Source organism: Amblyomma americanum, chromosome 4, assembly GCF_052857255.1.
Source record: "Amblyomma americanum isolate KBUSLIRL-KWMA chromosome 4, ASM5285725v1, whole genome shotgun sequence".
Lineage (NCBI taxonomy): Eukaryota > Metazoa > Arthropoda > Arachnida > Ixodida > Ixodidae > Amblyomma > Amblyomma americanum.
In genome coordinates, this window is record NC_135500.1 from 20,922,129 (window position 1) to 20,944,938 (window position 22,810).

The 22,810-nt window shown below is 44.2% G+C and overlaps 1 protein-coding gene across 9 annotated transcripts in view; it reads right to left on the bottom strand.

The window, feature by feature from the left end:
- LOC144127825 (acid phosphatase type 7-like) overlaps positions 1-22,810 on the bottom strand; it is a 160,194-nt gene that overhangs the window by 93,078 nt on the left and 44,306 nt on the right. For all 9 annotated transcript variants that reach the window (XM_077660772.1, XM_077660770.1, XM_077660773.1 and 6 more), the window contains exons 2-4: positions 6,747-6,941; positions 4,097-4,279; positions 2,636-2,661 (exon numbers count right to left, since the gene is read on the bottom strand). In XM_077660772.1, coding sequence (XP_077516898.1) covers positions 2,636-2,661; positions 4,097-4,279; positions 6,747-6,941 — 404 coding nt within the window. The remainder of the gene's footprint in view (positions 1-2,635; positions 2,662-4,096; positions 4,280-6,746; positions 6,942-22,810) is intronic.

Here is a 22,810-nt window from a genome sequence, read left to right on the forward strand (position 1 = left end):
AGCAGCTATGGATTGAAACTCTTTGTCAATGCGATGGTATTTTTTCCATGCGCATGGTTTCTTTGACTGTTTTGCGCTGCGATAGAGCCTTTTCTTTTTATTGTTGAGGCGCTTTAGTGATTTGTTATACTAGGGCGAAGATGGTCGCTCTGTTAGGGTAATGGTGGGAATGTGTGATTTGATGAGCTGCTGCATTTTGAATTTGAACATTAACCAGTTGGCTTCCACTGCACGATTGCGAAACTTGTCAAAGAAGTGGGGACAAAACTGTGTTAGTTCGTCGTTGAACGCGACATAATCTCCTCTGTCATAAAGGCACGTGATTTTTTGCCTACTTTTTTCGGGTACGTTACTTGTGAGTGATGTATTGTGTGAATAACAGAGTCACAGCTTAGCACTGTCAAGATTGTCAGCTCAGAAAAGTTGTCAAGGTGTGTGTCGAGCAAAACATGAAACAAGCTGAAATATTGGCTATTGTGTCTTGTAGGGAAAGAAATCAGTTGCCAGAAACCGAACGTAAGAGAAGTAGTGACAAACTCGCTCTCGACTGAGGATTTGGAGGTTGTGAGTGCTATATCAGACCAGGCTATGGTTGGAAAATTAAAGTCGCCGAAAAGAAGCAATGGATTGTTAGGGAAGGAATATGACACTATGCAGAGCACTTAGTGAAAATGCTCGATAAAGCTGGCGTCAGCGTCGAGAGCACGGTAACAGGCGCCTATTATTAAAGGTGGGTCTGAAACATTAGTACGAACGAACAGTATTTCCAGAGGGAAGGGTACATCGATTTTGGTGCAGTGGAGATCGTGGTTAGATGCTATTAACATGCCTCCGCCTCGTTTTCCATCTGTGCTGCGTCTGCTACTGCACAGTTATATTAAGTGCCTAAATTGCGCAACTTCTAAGTCATGCTGCCAGTTGCACGTAAACGTTATTGCGACTGAATACTTGGCCAGCGGCAGGAAACTTCCTATGCATACCATTGTCCAGCCAGTCAAGACGACAGCTCCAATCCCTCCATAGCGGCCGGAGGAAAGGAAACCGGAGCGTCGTATGATTGTCATGGCTACGGGATCCAGCAGATAAAGAAATCATCGCCGAGCGGGATTCGAACCAACGCCGACGAAAACAGGGGAACTTCATTCCCCGGTGCCTCAAACAGTTTTGCCAATGCCGGAGCTTTCTTTTTTTGTTCTGCTGAAAGCGACTGAAGATTGCTAACAGACAGGTAGGAAGAGAAGAACACAGACTTATGCGTTGTTCACTCATTTCCATCAACATGCACCAATCGGATCAAACAAGCCCTGTTCTTCTTTTCTTTTTTCACCTTCGTATTTAATACAGTGATACAATGTTGTCTGTACGTAATTGACCTATTTAGTATGCCCTCATCAAGCGGTATCAAAATAATCCCCAAACCAAACACTTCGTGGCCACATATCGCTAGACGGGAGGCAAGGCTAAGCATGACACCAAGAGCGAACACCATTCTGGTTCGAAGTCCGTCTGGTCATACATCTCGTGAAGCTGAAGAATCGTTGTGCATGAAATTGAATATTCTCGCCGTCAATTTACCGTTCCCTTTATTCTGCATTGCCTGGACAGCACGTCTTTATACTTAAAAGCGAGGGTTACTGCGCTAGTTGGTGCATTATCAAAAATTATAAACTGCAGCAGAGAAGAAGAATGACAATGAAAGAACACACGTACAAGGACGATGATACACTGAGAACTGAATTCTATTTGAGAACGCCCACTTATATTCTAGATTCCCAGGCTTTTTTCATCTTAAGTTTCAGTTAAATAGCCAGTGCAGCATCGTCCTTGTTCGTGGTCTGCTTCTTTGTCATTCTTCTTCTCTACTGCAGTTTTTAATATTAACAGTACTGAACAGTGCTTAATTGATTCTAAATACGTAATATTATTTTGGGATGTGCTGGAGCGGGCATTGCAGAAGCAGGTTAACTGGACTTCTCATAGCGCACGGTACTGTATACTGCTTTGTCTTATGTAGAAGAACCCCTAGAGAGTGTTCTTCCTAATTAGACTACAGAGTTTACGGAAAACTCGCATAATAGACCAGCATTGTAAATATGTTGTTTGTACAAAATGGGCATCACCGCGCCCTTACGCACTGTGCGCATGCGCAGGAATGATTCATTCTAAAACGTCACTTCTCCTTCAGACACCAGGTGCGCTGAAATAATTGACACCGAAACTAACGATAAGCGGTTCAATATTTGTGTTTCTTTTACCAGCAATAACGCTCCAACTGGTAATAAGAAGCACATTTCGGCAAAGCAGTGACTAAATGTCTGCAAAGTTTTGCAAGACGCAGGAAAAATGTCTTTATCCTAACACGTCAAATGAATATTAAGGATTTAAAAAGATGCACTTTTATACAGGGAGAGTAGATCTTGCTTTAGTCTTCGGTGTCGATTTCTCACACAGTGAAATGCCTAAATTCCCAAGCTGGCTGGGCGCAGGATTAGAGGTGGTGGGAGAATTATGCCGTCGCTGCGTCCCAATGGCCCGCTTGGCGTTTGGCAATCGCGCCGGCTTTTCGAGCCCAGTATGCTGGGCTGCAAGCATGTCTGTGCAAAGTGCGATGTGAAGAGGTAGGAAAATATCTCACCGAATCCATGTTGTAGGCGAAATCACCTGCAGGGGTGACAAAAGACGCCAATGAAGTTATAATGTCTGCAGTGCAGGTACACTTCTATGTAACGTGGTCACAGCGCGAAAATCACATCACGAAAGGGAGAACAGGAAATACACAGTGCTGTGTGTGTTCTGCTCTCCTGCTCGTGATGTCGTTTTCGCGCTGTGACATTGAACAACCAACTCGCTCGTACTTCCGCCCTCGTGCACTTCTATGAGGCGCGCGGTTCGTTTTATTTTTCATTCGCTTCTTTTCCGAGACACAACGGGACAGACTGCACACGACGTCAACCAGCTCCACCGAGGACCGAACTCACGCTGACCCTGTGGCGTGTCACGGGCTCACAGGCACGGTGTTGCTTGCTGCAACAAAAGCTACCGCTTTCTTGCGATCAGCTACTAATATCTGTTTTCCCAAAACTACTAGCGCAAAGAAATGAACATAGTACAGTTGGGAACGTTCGCCTCAAGAATGCGTTAACTTATCCACCACCTCACTCCCTTTTTCTAAACGCACTATCAGAGATGCGCCATGGTGAGCATCACTGGGCAGGGGAAGTTGATTGCAGGGCGGCCAGCAGCTGTGTTTTAATTGCAATGACCTTTGTGTTCCTGCTTAATTGAAACCTTTCCTTATCAATTCTTTGCCCGACGTATCCTCTACATGATCTAAAAAATTATCACACCTTCTTCATTTCCTCCCAACAACGATTTATTCATGTATATTTTTGTCGATGTACGAGAGAACACATTACATGCACAAGACCGCGACTTTTCAGGCAGCACGATAGTTAATGCACCCGCCTTTCAATTACTGTGATTCAGCGAGGAATTTATTCTGCGCACCCGCTTGCCTTGCTTGTATTAGCCATAATCGACTACTGTTGCTGCCACTACCCGCACCGCCACTACGAGAAATACAAAGTGCAAACACGCAGCGACAGTCCGAAAATCGATCATGCTGCGGCGGCATCGCAGTATCGGCACAGAGAACAAACGCGAGCGGTCATTTTGTTCCTCTATGCTACAACTTAGGGCAGTGCCAGTGAGTGTTTCCCTCCCGCCCTTGGAACAAGGAAAACCTGCACTTATCGCAGCTTGCACCGTTCGTCGCCATGTCTCGTCTTGAGAGCCGTCTTTAGAACCTTGCCGCATATTCTCGGAACTGGCCGTCTTTCCCAGGGGCTGCCATATTTTCTGCCACACTATGCGCGTGTTTTCTTAAATTTTTATGCGCAATGTTCACAATGCCACAGTGAGCTATTTCTGGCTATACGGACACGAGAAATGAATTTTCGCACCAAGCCCAGGGCACGCAAATCCAGCCCGGACGATGTCCAAGGGTGCACAGTGAAAGCACTAATTTTCCAAGCGTGGTTTCACTGCTATGAGCTCGGAGACGCAGCCTTTGAAAGAGGTGGTGAACTGCCCTCACCGACATGCAGGGCGGCGTCGATGGTGCCCTTCTGGGCCTCTTCCTGCAGGAACGGCAAGGACTGGGCGTTCACGTTCCCCATGTCCCCGAACACGGCCAGCCGGGGGCTCCAATGGGCGCTGGCATTTTTCGACCGGAACCAGAAGGTGGCGCTCCAGCCCATTCGGGAACCACAGTGGTAGACTGCGCACAGCAAGGCGCAGCATCGCGGGAGCGCTTTCCCCGGAAGTAAAACCACAAATTCGCCGTAATTTATGGCCGTGGTCTCTACTCTTGTCATGGTAACAACCCTACTAGTGGCTCGGTAGCTATTCCTTTTTTAAGACGTACGTCACCAGGAATAAGGAATACGGTCTAGTTGTCACTTTCTTGCATCGTGTAAGGCATGATAAATAACTAACGGTCGTATCTTGTCTTAAGCCGAGACCGTCAAGTATGCTTTAAAGACTACCAAGATATGTTTAACATTCCCTACACCGCTTCCGCAGGCCACACAAGTATCGTTTCGATGCTTGTGCTTAACTGTATACTGTCTCCTTCCCACGGGTAAAAAAAAAAGCGAACTGCCGCTTGAAATACCGTACAACTTCTACTTCCTGATTTCGCTCTTGCCCTCTCTGATTTCACGAGAAACTGTTTTTATGCTTGTATTTGCTATCATTAACCATACTCAGCGACTCTAAATTTGCCATACGCAATTATGCGAGGAGCAGAATTTCTCAGTCAGCAATGAGCATATTGGGTCAAACCAAAGACTTAGACAGAATTATTGAATTGATATGGGCCCCGGCTCACTCGAGGAACCCTGGTAACGAAGCGGCACACATAACAGCTCGAGGATTCGTCAGCCGAGCAGGGGACGCTGTCGTTGCTGAGAGTTTTTCGAAGGACGGCCTATCATCTTTTCACGATATTACTAATCATTTTAAACTTGAAAGGAGGATATTCCCTCCTCCAGACAAAGCCTTTAATAAGGAGCAAGAGACCACTTGGAGGCGACTCCAGACGCGATCCTTCATGACGCCTTACCTGTTGTCAAAATTCTACCCCGGTGAATTCGACCCTGCATGTACATTATGTGGTGATTTAGCCACTTATGATCACCTATTGTGGAAATGTAAAGAGGAGCCGCCCCCGAAATCTCTAATACAGGTTCCTACTCTCGAGCAGTGGGAGGCCGTGTTGGTCAGCTTAGATTTGGGAGTTCAAACCCGGGTCATTGAGTGGGCTACACAGGTCGCTGTCAGCCGTGGACTGATAGCCACCTAGCACGGATCGTCTGCATACTGCATTTTCTGACGAATTAAATGTTTTCCAATCCAATCCTTTCTGTTGTTCCTGACAACTTAATTTTTATTGTGGTCTGCTATTGTCGTCGTCAGCCTTCTAGGCCCTGCCTTCCATCAAGTGTCAACAATTGACAATGGCTGCCCGAGTAGTGTCATCTGTTTTTCTCAGCCTCAGTGACTCCCGTGCTTGAAAGGCCGACTAACCTATCTCGCTTGTAGAGTTTCGTTCATTGTAGTTCCATTAGCACCTAAAGGCAATATTCCAACCGTTCTCTGCTAATCGCCAATCTTTGTAGTATGTCTTATTTCAATTACAGTACGGCGTTCGCCATTGTCATCCCCAGAACACTTAGACCTTCGCAAACCATTCGTACGACTAGACATCCATTGCGGCCCCACTGTGCTCTATGCCTCATTATAGCCACATTCCTCTTTCCGTCTTCAGATGCTCTTCAGCTGTCTTTCTATCGTCTCTTCCTTCGTTAGTTCACAACCCTCAGATGTTTGCACTTCTCTACAGAACACATTTCTCCCTTAAGCTCATGCAGCCTCGCGGTGCGAGCACAGTAGGCAGCGTACAAAATTCACCCGTATCGCTGAACCCAGGTTTCATGACCAGTAGAAAATATCACGAGGTCGCTCACTCTTAGCGTGGGGAGGACAGGCGCTGTAACTCGCTTGATGCGAAAACAGCGCACTCGAGTTCGGTCGCCTTACAGATGCGGTGAAGAGAGTTGTGAGAAGAAGGAGCGCGAGTAGAAAACCTTTTTTCAGGACCACCGCATGTCTGGGCAGTAGCTTTGCTGGGCCGTCGCTTTGCCTGCCACGTGTCCAGTTTTTCTCATATTTTTTATTCTTTCGTTTTTCCTCCTCCACATGCGCACGGCAAAATTAGTGGCCTAACTGGTGCCGGCTGACACGTCCGTGCCTTTCTTGATCCTTCACTCGGCCATGTAGCTCACTGGCTTAGGCGTTTGGCAGCTGGTCTCCAGGCCGCGGGATCGCATCCAAGCCGCGGCAGCCACATATCGATGGAGGGTAAATAAAAAAAACGCCCGTGTGCTGTGCGATGTCAGCGCACGTAAAAGAACCCATATGGTCTCAATAAATTGGACGCCCTGCACTATGGCGTCTCTCATAGCCCGTGCGTCACTTCTCAACATTAAACACCGCAGGCCATACACCCAATACCACATATCCCATTCGTATGGCTAGCCACAATCAGTAGACTCAGTACTCAGCCACAGCACACCTCAAGCGCTCCTCTGCATTTTCTTTGTCACTAGCGCTTTTTCTGAGTCTCAAAGCACACTGCGAACTCCACAGAGACGCTTGCGATTCCGGCGCGCGCATTTAGTTACCATGAAAGGCTCCGGGCCTGAGGTCCTCCAGTACAACCCTATGGATGAATATGAGCCTGCGCTCGGAGCCGCCATCGTAGAACTTGGAGCTGTAGCCAGTGGCCCGCCGGTCGAGGCCATTCTCGCCGAACTCCACTACGGACTCATTGGTCGGATGGAAGGTCGTCCACGTCACCACCATCTGCGTAGGAAGCGCTGAAAGCGTGCAGCAAGGAGCCGCATTCACTTCTCCCGCCTGAATCAGAAGGGGGCATCGCACCGCTCATGTGAACGTTACGCTAATATATTATGCATTGCTTTCCACAAAAAAGTATCGCGCTTTCTCCCTCATAATGACCGGGATCAAAATTCTTTTCTGTGGTGTAAAATATCGACCACTTACTTCGGTAGCTTGTTTAAACTGAAGTGAAATTTTCTGGCCTGCAACGCATTTAAAGCGAAGGAAAAGATACCTGGTTCGCATGCCAGATACAGCCATGAAAATGTCGCTAGTAGTACTTTGATTTGGTGCCAAGTGTTGTCTCCTTTTTATCTGATGCCGTTGCCGCTGGGCAGTATTTAACGTTGTGGAAATGTCGTTTGCTCTTATATATACACAAATAGCGTACTATTTAGGCATACCTGAGGTCGAAACTCTCTACACCACTTTGCCGTGGAACCCCGGCATAAGGCAGCCCCCAGCGCCAACACCGAGCAGTAAATGTGGATTTGCCTCAATATAAAAGTCTACTGCGTCACAATGCGCACCCACGAAAGTTAAATTCACACTGGATGTAGCTTCTCGAAATACTCTACGAGCAACTAACTGTCCCAATATACTGTTAATAATATCAGTGGTACTATCAATAGCAGATTTCAGATGATACTCAAGTAAATTGCACTCCATTTCTTGGATACTTCTTAAGTAGGATCAAGTTCAGTGTTCGTCAGTTCCATAAGTACTCCTTCGAGCTGAGAGTGTTCTTAATATAATTACAGCGCAAAATATGAGAACGAGACGAGTACACAGACACGACGCCATGTCTGTCTTGTGCTGTAAAGATAATTACACACACATGCCCAAGCTTCCACTTTGTCTACCTAGAGTGTTCGCAGCAGTGCAACTCGGTATCACTTAGTCGTCCACTGGTGAGATGTGTAAAGATGTTCGATGGCTCCACCTTGGCATGATATCGATAGACTCTTCTTCTGCAACTGTAAAAGACTGTGCCACAGAATAAAATCACCCCCGAGAATTCGCGAATTCGGCCACAATTTTATCCCACCGCCATATTCTCATGAAAGTGATCATTCGAAAGCTTCTCTTTTTGCAAATCTGAAGTAAACAAAATCTCAAATAAACATTCGAGTGGTCAGTAATCAAATGACTGTACAGGGCATCCCGAATAGACCCCCACAACCTACGAAGAAAATATAATAGCCGATTTAAAAGACTTCCGTAAAACGTAGAAGGAAGGAAAGCACCCCATAACCAAGCATAAATAGAGTTAAACTTACCGATTACAATGGTGCCAAAATTACTGAAAAACGGAAAGATAAAAGCAACCTTTTGCAATTAGAAGACTTAGCTAATTATTGAAAATATGCAATCATGATGAAGGTTTCAGGGAAAATCGCAATATGTTTCAAATCACATGGCTGTCACAGACGACATCGTTTTGCTTTAATAATTATCTACTTTTGAACTACAAAGCTCTTCCAGTCTGCAAAGGCTGCGTAATTTTCCCTACTGTACGTATTGTCATTTCTATTTAGACAGGAGAAATGTGTTTTAGTAGCCTAAACACGTGTAATACCGAAATAATACCGAAAATAATACCGAAGTAATACCGAAAAAGGTAGCGGGTTGATAAGATGTTGCTTTCATGTAACTAGGAATAAGTATTATTAGAGAAATAGCTGAGTGTGAAAATGCCGAAGATCTGGTTTTCGACGACGCGTGCCCGGAATTGGTCGACAGTGGTTCTTCGTGTACGCCTGAATTGTTTGAGAACTTCGAATTGCAACAGTGCCCAGCCAGCGACGAATTTGAACAGTTTGTGATTCCGAGCTGGCAACATTGCCAAGTGGGCGTCGACGCTGCCAAGTGTCGGCTACAAAAGCATCGGAGCAGCACTGTGACGATGGGGCGTGGAACCGGCGAGATGGCGGTGACCCTTACAAGCTTTCTACTGCTCACGCAGGTTGGTCTTTTTCACCCTTTGAAACCGTCGCGCTACATTTTGCCGGTTCCACCCCAAATGCTTTATCTTACTTTTTCCTGTAAGCCACGCGGTTTTGTGTTGTCAAATCGTCTGTATGTTAAGAGGCATTTTTCAGTTTTTCGTAGCCCAGCGTTTTATCTGCTAATCTTGTTGCTTTGTGGCGGGGATATTGAGAGGAACCCTGGCCCAGCAACAGCTGAGCAATTTCAAGAGCTGTTGAATGGTCAAACCACAATTATTTCCAAGTTATCGCAGCTTACCACGGACGTGACTGACGTAAAAGCCCGGCTTGTTGTATTGGAAACTAAGCTAGGAAAAATTGACGCAATTGAAACAGCTCTAGCCAACGTTGAAGATCAACAACGAAAAGATCATGAAGTTCTGACAAGCATGATTGCAAAAATAGACGATTTGGAAAATCGTGGAAGGCGTAATAATTTGATTTTTTTACGGCTTAACTGATTATGATGACAGTGAGACGGCAGCCAAGTCTGAGGAGCTTATCATAAGTCAGTGCACTGAGAAGCTGGAATTGTCTTCCGTGTCTATTGAACGTGCTCATAGGCTGGGTAAATTCTCCCAAGAGAAAAACCGGCCTATCATTGTGCGCTTCAATTCCTTTAAAGACCGCCAGGCTGTGCTTGCAAATGCATTCAAGCTCAAGGTATCCAGTGTTGCTATATCTGAAGAATTTTCCCGTACTCTCCGTGATAAGAGAAAGAAATTATGGGATTATGCCAAACAAAATGGCGAAAAAGGCGTGAAAGCAGTTCTGAAATACGATACGCTTCATTTGGGTAGTAGGCGTTTCCAATGGGACAATGAAGCCGGCACCGTACGGGAACAATGACAAACCACTGTTCATTCTGCGATGGCCCAGTCAGCATTTTGTCAATCAATTGCCGCAGTATAAAAAATAAAGTTGATGACTTTCACTTTCTTCTTCGTACCGTCCAACCGACCTTTGTTTTGGGAACAGAATCGTGGCTCGATCCGACCATCTCAAGCGCTGAAATATTTCCTGACACGTACGAGTGTTTTCGTCGCGACCGTTGTGCACGTGGCGGAGGAGTGTTTATTTTGGTCCATAAAAGTGTCCCGTGCGCTCAAATGGAATTCTCTGATAGTGAAACTGAATTGGTTGTTTGCAAAGTACGACTGCCGAACGGGAAACCAATGGTTCTTGGGTCATTTTATAGGCCTCCTGGTCCTTCTGTAAACCCGCTAGTTGGCTTATCTCATTTTCTTGAAACCATTAACACTGAATGCCTTGTTTTAGGGGGGGGGGGGGACTTTAACCTTCCGGACATTGACTGGTCAGCTGACGAACCAAGAGATATAGCTCGAGGGAATCTATACTCAACTTTTTTTGACATTTTAGATTCCAACACCTTTTGTCATTATGTGCACGAGCCATCGCGAACGGACGGAACTGGTCACGTACTCGACCTCTTGCTGTGTAACGTGCCTGGTGTTGTATGCAATGTACAAGTGTTGCCTGGTTTGAGCGGCCACAATATTATGCTAGCAGATTTATTAGTTCACTATGTGAAGGTTGCAAAACCACCTAGGCGAAATATTTATGTCTACAGCAGGGCCAACTACGAGGCGATTAGCGCTGCTTTCGATTCGTTCTTTCCAGCTTTTGATGAACTCGCGGATAACTTAAATATCGAACAGCTATGAAATACATTCAAACAGAAATTGTTCGAATTACGTGAAACTTTTATTCCATCAAGCGTTATATCAAGTAAGAGAGCTCGAGATAAACCCTGGTTTAACACCGAGTTACGTGCCCTTGTTCGCAGACAGCGATGAATGTATCGAAGATACAAGTTGTCTAAATCGCCAGAGTGCTTGACCTTGCTGAAAACAATAAAAAAATGAATTCAGACAGAAGTCTCACATCTATAAAGACTTGTATTTTTCGAATTTAGGAGAAAAACTTGTCAGAGATACCAAAGAATTTTGGAGATATTTGAAGCGTAATGGTAAGGATGACAGCTCAGTACCTGCTCTGAAAAATGATGAGATAACCATCCATGATGATGAGGCTAAAGTTGAAATATTTAGCCGTTATTTTTCATCTGTGTTTTTTCCACCTAGTTCACGTTCTGTCTGTTTTGCATTACCTCTTGAAATAGATTGCATGCCGGAAGTTACTTTTTGTGTTGACGGTGTGCGTAAATTATTGAAGGATTTGAATCAGGCTAAGGCTTGTGGCCCTCATGACATTCCTGCCGCAATTTTAAGGAATTGTGTGGATACATTATGTCTGTATTTCACCCGGCTGTTCCAGAAGTCTCTTAACGAAACCGACTTGCCTGCAGATTGGAAGGTAGCGCGTGTCGTGCCCATACATAAGAGTGGTATGCGAAACTCCGTTCAGAACTACAGACCCGTTTCCTTAACCAGCATAACCTGTAAAATTATGGAGCATGTAATATATAGTTGCGTTATGGCCCATCTCACCAAACACAATCTCCTATGCACTAGTCAACATGGTTTCAGGCGTGGATTTTCCTGCAGTACGCAGCTGGTAGAGTTCGTTCATAATTTGGCATCGGCAATCGATAAGCAACAAATTGTGGACTGCGTTTTCTTGGATTTCCGCAAAGCATTTGATGTTGCCGCGCACAGTCTTCTTCTCTCCAAATTGAAAGCGTATAACCTGGATTGTAAAGTAATTGCGTGGATTGCAGAATATCTGTCGTTACGAAGGCAGGCTGTTGTTCTGAACGGTATTTCTTCACATATCCTTTTAAACGAACACTCGCCAAAGTCATAAAGGAAAAAAATAACCGTAAGAGAATTGACGTTTCGGCACCACTACGGGTGCCTTGTTCACAATGGGATGAAAAACGAGACGGGCTGCTGCTTATGTACATAAGCAGCAGCCCGTCTCGAGTGTTCGTTTAAAAGGATATGCTGAATTTCCCTCGCCAGACGAGTTTCCGTCAAACCCTCAACAAGGTATTTCTTCACAGTATGCACCAGTTACGTCGGGAGTTCCCCAATTCTCAGTATTGTGACCACTTTTGTTTTTGCTGTATATTAATGATATTTCAGTTGGCAAACAGTTTTCATTCAGGATGTTTGCCGATGATTGTGTAGTTAACAGAGTAGTAAATTCCACTTCTGATTCACAAATCCTGCAAACTGATTTAGATACTGTGGCAGACTGGTGTGTACGTTGGGACATGTCCTTAAAATAAACATAACTGTTCACGTCACCTTCACAAGAAAACGTGCTAATCATCCGTATAGGTATAGAATTAATGATTTTACTCTCAACATAAGCAAGTCATTTAAATATTTAGGCGTCTTTTTTACATCGGACTTACGATGGAATAAGCACATTAATTATATTGCGAATAAGGCAGCGTCACGTTTGGGTTTTCTACGGCGGAATTTTAGCCATTTACCAAGTAACTTAAAAACACAGCTGTATTTCAGTTATGTACGCTCCATACTTGAATAGGGATGTGTTTGCTGGGACCCACACACATCTGAGCGTGTAGGAAAATTAGAAAAAATTCAGAATAGGGCAGTTAGATTTGTTCTTGGGAATTATAATTGGCAAGTTAGTATGACGGAAAGCAAACGAAAACTTAACTGGCAAGAGTTGAAGGACCGTAGAAGGTACATCAGATTGAAATTTTTCCATGAGATTTATTATTCAAGAACTGGCATAAACCGCGAACAATATATCCAGGCACCTCATTATATATCAAAGTGACTGGACCGCTGCTTGAAGGTCAGAGAATTTTCTTGCAAGGGTGACGTCTTGCGTTATTCTTTTTTTGATAGAACTGTTCGGGACTGGAACAGTTTGCCATCGAGCATTGTTTGTATTACATCTAACGAAGCATTTTTCCATGCACTGCAATAATTGCTTTATACCTATAAATGAAGTCTGTACCCCCCTGCTGTAATGCCCTGCGGGGCGATGCAGGTAACTAATAAATAAAAAATAAATAAACATAATACAAGGGTAAGAGTATGTGAAAAGGACAATATGAATGAGCTTTATTAGGTGCGTATTAAAGCACCCATTAAGGCTCATCCCTAATCTCCTTTTATTCTCTTCCCTTGCGGCGCGGTTCAGGTGTCCGCCGAGATGTAAGGCAGATACTGCGCCATTTCCTTTCCCTAACAACCAATTTACATATGCAGTTTCACCTTCTCCACATTCTCTACAATGAATAAAATTGATTATGTCCGGAATTCAGGAGAAAAGAAGCTAGAACAATCACTGTGCGCATTCACGGGTCCTGCTGTGCTCCAGCAACACGCAAACCGTAGGCTGCGGTCACAACCACCGACGTGACTCCCTTTGTGTGTGTGTGTTCGAACCTCGTCGGCGGCAAATGGAACTAGCTTGAGGTTATACGACCTAGAATGTCTTCTGCTTCACTAAAGTTTCCTATATTGATGATTACTATAGTGAAAACGCAGAAGCAGACATAACAGCTACGCCTGTCGTTTCCTCCCTGCGCCTTCTCTTTCGCCAAAAATATTGAAATTATGGAGACAATATTAATTATCCCAACTCAAGATTTTAACGCTCAGTGCAGCAGAGGTGCACCCTTGCTTCTTCGTCGACACGGCTAAAGTCTTCGCAATCGTCATTTTCTGGGTTCAGATCTTCCACTCATCTATTTATATCTATGCAGTCTATGAGAAAGCATTGTTGAAGAAAGAAGAAATGAAACAACTCTTGACACAATATAAGTGATTTATTTATTTATTTATTTATTTATTTATTTATTTTTATTTATTCATTTATACTGGTACCTACAGAGCCCGTTGGTGGCATTATTGTAGGGAGACACAAGGGGAAAAATACAATGTCATAGAGATGACGCACTACGTAGAAAAGCGAAAAGAACACAAGTAAAAATAACAATACAAACGCGCCCTACTCTGACAACAAACGAGAACAAAGAGAGGGTAAAAAAAACAGGAAGGCAATGAAAGATTAGATTGTCATACAGCCAGCGCACTGTATAAGAACTCATGGAGACTTACCCGAAAACTGGCAACTACAAATGAGGCCGTACTATATCCCCCGTAGATGAAAACTGTGTTTAAAAATTTTACAGTGAGCAAAATGCATAGCAGCGACAGAAGTACTATTTTAGCAAAAGACACGCCGAAGTATTACCAAGAGAAGATGGTGGGGCTACACAACCTCCTCCGGCAATTTATTTAAATCATGAACTGTTTTGGGAAAGAATGAGTTTTAAATATATTTATACAGCACATGTATTCAGTAACTTTCTTAGTATGATCTAAGCGGGAGGAGACATAGCTGGGGTTCTGTAATGTACCACCTTTTATCAAACCTGTTGCAGCTATAAAGATGCTGCGGAACAGCTTGAGCCGTATATACTTCCTCTCTCCTGTAAGATTGAGCAGCCCAGATTCCTGCATATCTGAAAGGAGCTTTGAGTAAAATCGTATTTTGCGTATACAAATCGTGACAGACGTTTCTGGATGCTTTCAAGTTCGCTGATAAGTGTTTTTGTTAGAGGGTCCCAAGTCGCACAGCAATAGTATAATATGGGACGAACATTTTTCAAAAAAAGTCTTTTTTAATTTAGAAGATGCCTGCCTGAAATGGCGCTTTAAAAGATTTATAACACGACTAGCTTTAGCGGCGATGTGGATAATGTGGTTATTAACGGAAAGATTGTTAGCGACGATCACACTTGTACACTTGATTACACTTGAAGTACTTGTAGATTTTAACTAAGATCTTTCTGTTGCGTAGAAAATATTGGGTACCTATATGTTGCCTTTTGTTTTTAAATTTAACAACACTGCATTTTAAAACGTTTCGTCTCATGTCCCATGCATTGCACCATGCTTAGTTGAGTTCAGGTCATATCGCAATTTATGGGAGCCGTTGACACAAATGAAGTCACGGTTGCTTCAACAGGGTCAACCTGACAATGAAAGCTCTCACGAGTGCAGTTGGCTTATTTTTATCCTTACATCAGCAGGATATGACTCATCCTTCAATTTAAATTGATCTTGAGCGTTGATTTCCAGGCGTTACGTGGACCACTTTCTTCTCATGCTATTTTCAGATGAAAGATGTGCGTTGTGCATGTCGTCACAGTTTAATATGACTTGATTTGGGTTTTTGGATTTGGCTCGTTTCGAGAAAGCACTCCACCCATGTAGTACACACTACGTCATCACTCGTACCTTACAAGTGACGCAACGCGAAATAAATGCACGGAACTTCCTTTTTTTTTTTTTTACTGACGGCCTTCGTTGTGCTTTTCCTTCCGTATGCATAAGATCAAAGCGTTGAACAGCATGCATGCAGTCCTGCAGTGGGATAATCTAGGTGTAACCGGGGTTAGAGCGCTAATTTTTTATTGAACTGAAAAAGGGCGGTAATTTGGTCCTGGTGGTTCATCACTTTTCATCACTACGCGCGTGAAAATTTGATCTATTGATTAGTGAATTATGATTTTTTTAGCGCATTTCTTTGAATGGCTGTTAAGCCGAAGTATGTAGGACAACAGATACATAGTAAGCGCTAAACTGACACATTTCAGAAATCACAACCACGGTGTCATTGCCGAACATATGGTTCACTTCCAACGTTAAGCGAAACAGCTGGCCAAGAAGGAGTGCCTTTACATTTAAGCAAATCGTTCGACCTCTTAAATGATTTAAATAAATACAACGTGAAAATATTGTCATTTACAATTAGAATTTTAGTGAGACGAAGATATGTTTTTAATCATAAAATATCGGTTTCACTGACAAGCGACACTCAAAAGTTTTCAAAAACTATCAGTCCTAAGTTCCGTTTTTCACGTCCTATAGATATAGTTAAGCACTTTATTTTTCAGTCCGCAGAGCTCTCGATCGACCTTACTTATTTCTTAACTTAGTGTTTACAAATCAAACGCCAAATCTCCCGGGTTTAAATGCTGCTGCTGTAAACGCGGTCACGAACAATATATTTGTCATTCAGGAAGAAATTGAACACGCGGTTGATTATTTTGCTAACAACACAGCCCTGGGCCTGATGACATATATCCATATCCAGAACTGCTGAGGTTAACTAAATCAATCACAGCTCGCATTCCCACTTCAATTTTTCAACCGTATATTGATGAAGGAAATGTGGCCGGCACTTGGAAAATCGCAAGGATTATACGTATATATTTCGGTCTGGATGTCCTTGTGCCCTTGTAAATTACAGTCTCATCTCATTAGCGAGTAGGTCGTGCAAAATGGTAGAACATGTCATATAAACGGCAACAACGAAGTACCTGCATCAGCGCAACTTCTTTTGTACATCACCAACACAGGTTCTTGCGCGGTCGTTCCTGCGAGCCGCAGTTACTTGAACTCATAGCCATGCTTTAAGGCGCTACATTTCTCCTAATAAGAATTCATGCCGTGTTCATTGACTTCACAAAAGCATTCGACAAGGTTGTTCATACTTGTCTTACAACCTAACTTGCCGATCCTAACACAAACAGGAACGTCATGAACTGGGTTGTTACGTTCTTAACTAACCCTCGCCAACATGTTTTTGGCACTAGATCTAATTTGGCACTAACACTTGTAAAGTCTGCTGTGCCGCGAGGTTCAGTGCTTGGGCCGGTTTCGTCTTTAATTTTTTCAACGCCATAGGCTGCAACAGAAAATTTCCTGTTGTCACAACACATTTTCCTGTACTATTTTGGGATCTGGCAACAGAAACTCCTGTAGTAACAACAGGATTTTGTGCAGTATTGAGCAGTCTTTTGTCGTAACGACAGAGTGTGAGGTGCACAACAGATAGTTGGGAAATTTTTTAGTGCGATTTGTCGAGAGCGGTGCGTCGACAGCGGAACGCTACACGGGCCAGCCCAGCGCGAATGGTGTTTGCGAGGCGACGACGATGAAGAGTGCGGCGAGCACAAGGAGCGCAGAGCTGACGTGTCAGAAAACCGAGGTGTGAAGGGAGACAGCGCAGCGGAGATCGTGTCATTCAAGCGTGGAGGTGGCAGCCGTCGGACGTTGGCTCCGTGCTGCCGAGGACCTCCCTTGGATCACAGACGCAAGCCTCCTTGGATAGCCTGCATAAAGCCTACATGCGTTTCGGGACGCCGTCGACGGGTCCTGGCTACGCTTGTCCGGCTGCTGCCAAGTTCTTGGGTCTGCTGTCGGTAGTTAACCGGCTTCTTCCTGTGGTCATCTCCGCTCCCACCTGGCTCTCTTCCGCCTTCCTTCAATGCAGCGCTAGCGACGTGTCGTAGTTCATCAACCCGCGTCCGCACTATGCGCAAGGCATCCCCGCTTCACTTGGGACGCTCAAGTCCTGGTGAACGCTTGCCTTTAACCTGTAGTGTTGCGTGCGTGTTGATTGTGTTTTTCTTCGTATTTCCGTTTCTTTTTCCCTTTTTTTCCTTTAAATTAAAAACACGACTTCGTTTTGTTTTATTTGATCTGTTTGTGGTCGTGTTCGAGCTTGCACGCGATAGCGTTCCCCTTCGGAAAGCCGGGGACGTTTTTCAAATTCGCGACACAGAGCCAGTTGTGCCGCCACAACAGGCAACTTCGCAATACTACAGAAAAATTTGTCGTAATGACACTACTGAAATTTCTGTTGTATTTTAGGACCGGTTGTGCCGTACTTTTCGACTGCGTTACTTCTACACTCAGACTATTTTCCGACGACGGTCCTATTAGCAGAAGCGCTACTGACGCCCGTCATGCTAATGCTTGGCAGCCGGACCTTGATGAAATCGATAAGTGATGCGAACAAGTGCTGGTGGAGGTAAATGTTTCGAAAACGAAGACCATAACATGCGCGACCGCTACAGCAACTCAGCCCATCTCTTATTCTATCAAGAGCGTGGCCATTGAGAAGGTCCTTGCAAAAAAATACCTAAACGTTCACAATTATCGACATTTGGCATAACACAAATGTTTTGATTACATAGCCACCAAAGCGTCCAGGAGCCTCGTTTTCATCAAGCGTCACTTCCTCCCTGCAAACCGGGATAGCAATCTTTAGCATATACTGCATTATTTAGATTGCAACAAGAATACGGCGTTAACATCTGAATTTGCATCAAACATATCCAGTTGAAAAACACGAACTGTATCTCATAGCCTGACTCGCTTCGGGGCGTTAAACCCCGAAACCTAAACAGAAAAACTGTAATCACTGCTGAATAAGAGCGCCAGGCTTATCACGAGCAAGTGCTCTGATACTCCATCGTTATTGGTATGAAATTGTCTCTAAATTGATTTTCACTTGAAACCGATGACTTGCTGCTCTGCTACCTGAATTTCACAGACTTCATGCCAATACTTCCTTATTCGCAGAATCCCGCGACGAAACGGCTGATTGCTTCTTTCCCTGACAAGATCACCTTTTTAAGGTAAAACCCACAATCGATCACACCAAACTTATGCGCCATTCGCCACTATTCCATGGAATAAACTACCTGCGGAAATCGTGTTCACAAACAATGACGAGGCTTTTTTTGGGAAAGTGAAGTACTTGCAGCGTGCTTAGCCTTAATGGGCTCTTGTCTGAATGCGTTATCGTCATCTATTCTCGTGCATAGCATTGATGTCTACCTTTCTGAGTGTGTGTTCTCAACCCCGCTTTTTGTCTAGTTGTGCCCTCACTTGATCGGCATGGTGTTTTGTATGTTTTCTTGTGTTGTGATTGATTGTGCTACGCATTCGGATAATTTATGGGGTCTTTCAATGCCATGCTCGTGTCGCAGAAACGGCGGCGTCGCCGTCGGCACCGTGAGCGAAAACTCCACAGAAAAGCGAGTCAGGTGAGCCACCTACTTCACGCAACCAATTGCGGCGTCATCACAGCGCGCCCAGTGGATTGTAAGCAAACTGCGCACCGTGGCAGGTGGCAGTTAAATTAATGCTTAAGACTGAAGCGCAGTGGTAACAAGGACAAGACAAACAAAAGACGCAAGACACAAGCGCTGACTGACGAAGGATTTTTTATGGAGCGCTACGTACACAATGTATGTATACGAAAGCAGTAGCAGTTGTAGTCAGATCCAGTCAGCGTGACTTGGTGTAAAGGGTCATAAAAGAGAACTAAAGACATAACAGGTGATGGGGCCGGATTAAAGACCTAGAATTTTTAAAAGGGATGTTTACAAAAAAATTAATGAAGTGCTCTGGATGTGTGTGTAGCGTGCAGAGTTGTGCCCGGCTCCAGAAGAAGACGACATAGCCAGCACGCTCGGCGGGCGCGCGAAAATCAGAATTCGACGGCTACGCGATCGGATGTCGGCGCTGGACCTTCTCGGCCTGCCGGCTGCTCCGCTCCGCACGCTACACACAAATCCAGTGCAGTTTATTAATTTTTTTGTAAACGTCTCTTTTAAATAGCCTAGGTATCTAATCCTCATCATCTTTATGTCTTTTTTCTCTTTTTGACCCTTTACACCAAGTGACGTTGACTGGATCTGATTACAACTGCCACTGCTTTCGTATACATATATTGTGTACGTATTGCTTCATAAAAACTCCTTCGTCAGTCAGCGCTTGCGTTTTGCGTCCTTTGCTTGTCTTAATTGTCCCTGTTAACACTGCGCTGCAGTCGTGAGTATATGCACAACCACCTCGCCAGCAAGTGCGTGTTAAATTAATGGTTCATCGCGGGAGGTTGCTGCGTCGCACAATCTCCATCGGTGGCAGCACATGCCATTACAGGGCATCGCTGCATCGCTGCACCACTGCGCCAGAATTGTAATGATTACAGATGTATGAATGTTAAGCAGAGAATAACCAATTCTGCATATATGGCCTTTAACCTATAATAAAGGAATAGCTTCACACCCTTAAAGGGGCTGCGAAACACCGCTTGAACGCATGCCGGTTACACTTCAGATGGATTCTTTGTGTCACACAGATGCTCACTCAAAAAGAATTACAAGAATCGATGCATAGGAACAGGATTTATTCAATGAAGAAATTTCAAAATGCAAGCAAACAAAATGCTGCCTTCCACTCGATTTTCGCGCAGCTCCCCATTCCCTTTTCACTCTCCCAATGACGACACTTGGTGGGGCCAATCAAAACAGCCTATCTGAGCACGTCGCGCAAGTTTGCTCTCCATAGTTGCCTGTTCTCTGTAACTCGTTCTTGCCAAGGCTGGCAGCGCCGTTTGCATGGTTATGACCACAATGTGGACGGATGGATGGATGGATGGAAGGTAGGAGCGTTCCCTTTGAAACGGGGCAGTGGTTGTTGCCACTACGCTCAGTTTTTTTCCTTTATTTTTGTTTACTCTGCTGTAAGTTGTTAATACAATTCGCCATTTCCTTTAAAAAAAAACGTCTTCCTACACTTGAAAACTTATGTCACCTCTGCTTTTGTGCCACCAATCCTCCAATCGCTTTTTGCTAATTTCCACCACAGATTTATTTACATGACTACTGTTATCTCTAAACCCTAAGGCCTCAGGAAGAGTGACTGTGCCTGCATCGACATCGGGATGGATACCATCGCATTTTAGGATGAGGTGTTCTATTGTTTCTTCAGATTTACCACACACAGCACATGTGTCATCTTCTTCGTTAAATTTTTTTTCTGTAGCTACGCGTTCGAAGACACCCTGACCTAGCTTCAAAGAGGAGGGCACTGCCTCTTGAGTTATCATAAAACGTTTCCTTCCTGATCTGCCTTTTCCAGCATCGATATAGTTCTACACTATGCTTCTTTTCCATTGAATCTACCCAATTTTTACCTTCGACGTTTTTAACGTGTCGTTTAATGCTCTTTCTTTCTCCTTCCTCGTCTCTGGCAAACATGCTGGCCAGCTTTCTAGTTCGTTTCAGCCACTGTGTGTCAACGCTCTTTCTGTACAGTTATTTAAATACCTTAGCTGCCCACCTGTTATCATCCAGTTTCCTCAAGCGCCCTCGTATAGTACTTTACTCTGAGCTTCCCGTGCTTCGAACGTTGCCCAGCCCATATCCCCCTGTATTGCCTCGTTCGTGGTTTTCCCGTGGGCACCTTGTGCTAATCTTCCGTCAGTTCTCTGATTTACCTCTAATCGCGACTGAACTGCAGCCCTTAAGCATAGAACCACATTCCCGAAAGTAAGCCCCGGCACCATTATTCCTTTCCAAATACCTCTGAGGACTTCATACCTGTTGTACCCCCAAAACGCCGTATGTTTCATTATCCCGGCATCTCTTCGCCCTTTTGCTATGAGAGACTGTTCGTCTATTTCCGCGTACATATGACCGTTGTTTACCCAAACCCCGAGATATTTGTATTCGGCCACTCGGGGTATTTCATGGCCTTGTTTTGTAAGCTTCTGATCAGTTGTGCCGTTGAAAACCATCAGACCTGACTTAGTTGCGCAAAAACTGAAACCAAGACTGTCTCCTTCGTCTCCACAGCAATTCACCAAAGTTTTCAAATCTTCCTGGCTTTCTGGTAACAGTACAATATCGTCCGCATACATTAAACGCGGTAGTCGTTGCTCAACAACATTTCCGCCTAATGTGTATGACAGATCATAACCTAGATTGCTTCCTTGTAGCCTTCTTTCCATACTTATCATATAAAACATGAACAGCAGCGGTGATATAGGACAATCTTGCCTTATTCCTTTGTGTATCTGGATAGTTGTACTCTTAATTCCTTCCCATGTTATTTGAACTTCATTTTCTTGATATATTTCATGTAGAAAATTAATTACCTCATGACTGACACCTTCACCTTTTAATATGTTTCACAGGAGTTCTCTATTCACGTTGTCATATGCACTGCTTATATCCAAGAAGGCTAAATACGGAAGTCTGTTTTCCGCCTCAGCTATTTCTATGCACTGGGTAAGCACCAACAGGCAATCATCTAAACGCCTACCACTTCTGTACCCGTTCTGAAGTTCTCCGAGTATTCTATTACTTTCTACCCATGGCTGCATTTTTATTTTCACTGCCTGCATCGCCAGCCTGTATGTAACTGATGTTATCGTAATCGGTCGGAAGGATTTTATGTTCGTCTTATTGCCTTTTCCTTTATAAATCAAATTCATTTTACTCTGTTTCCAGGTGGGCGGAATTTGCTGATTCGTTATGACTGCCTCCAATACTTTCTCCAGCGTTTCCTTGCCTCTTGGGCCAAGTTCATTAATTAGCTTGATTGGAATTTCGTCGATCCCTGCTGATGCACATGTTGGAATATTTGCTTCCGCCTTTTTCTAGTTAAGATTCGTCAGTTCCACGCTGTTTTCTATTGTGCGTTCCTGTGTTTCTCTCTCATTTGGGGTGATTACTCTATCGTCTTCCTTAAATGACTCAGCTATAACTGACGAAATGTAGTTCACAGCGTCATCTCCCTCTAAACATTTTCCTTCGGCATCGTGAATCTGTTCCTGCTTTCTGTGATTCGCTTTGCCCAGCCAGCTTAAATGGTTCGAGAATTTTCTTGGCCCCCCTTTAATTGCATCGCGAACTTCAGCCAGCCAGCGATCAGAGGACTGATTTATTTTAACCTGGACGAGGACCTGCACTTGCTGTTTCTTTTGTCGATAAGATTCCCATTTTCGGCCTATTTCCTCTTCAGATAACTGCGCCCTCTTTGCTTCTCTATGTTCCCTTGATGCCAACCGTCGTTGTTCGATGGCCTCCCTAATTTCCTTATTCCACCAACTTCGTGGCTTCCTCTTTCCTCTCCAGCGGTTTACTCCTTTTACTTGTTTTATTTTTGTACTAATGAGAGTTCTAATATATTATAATCCCACTTTTCCATGGGATGTGTCTCCATTGCTTCCTCTATGCACGCCGCTATTTGCACTTTTTGTTCCTCATTTAATTTTCCGCACTCTTTTTGACTCCC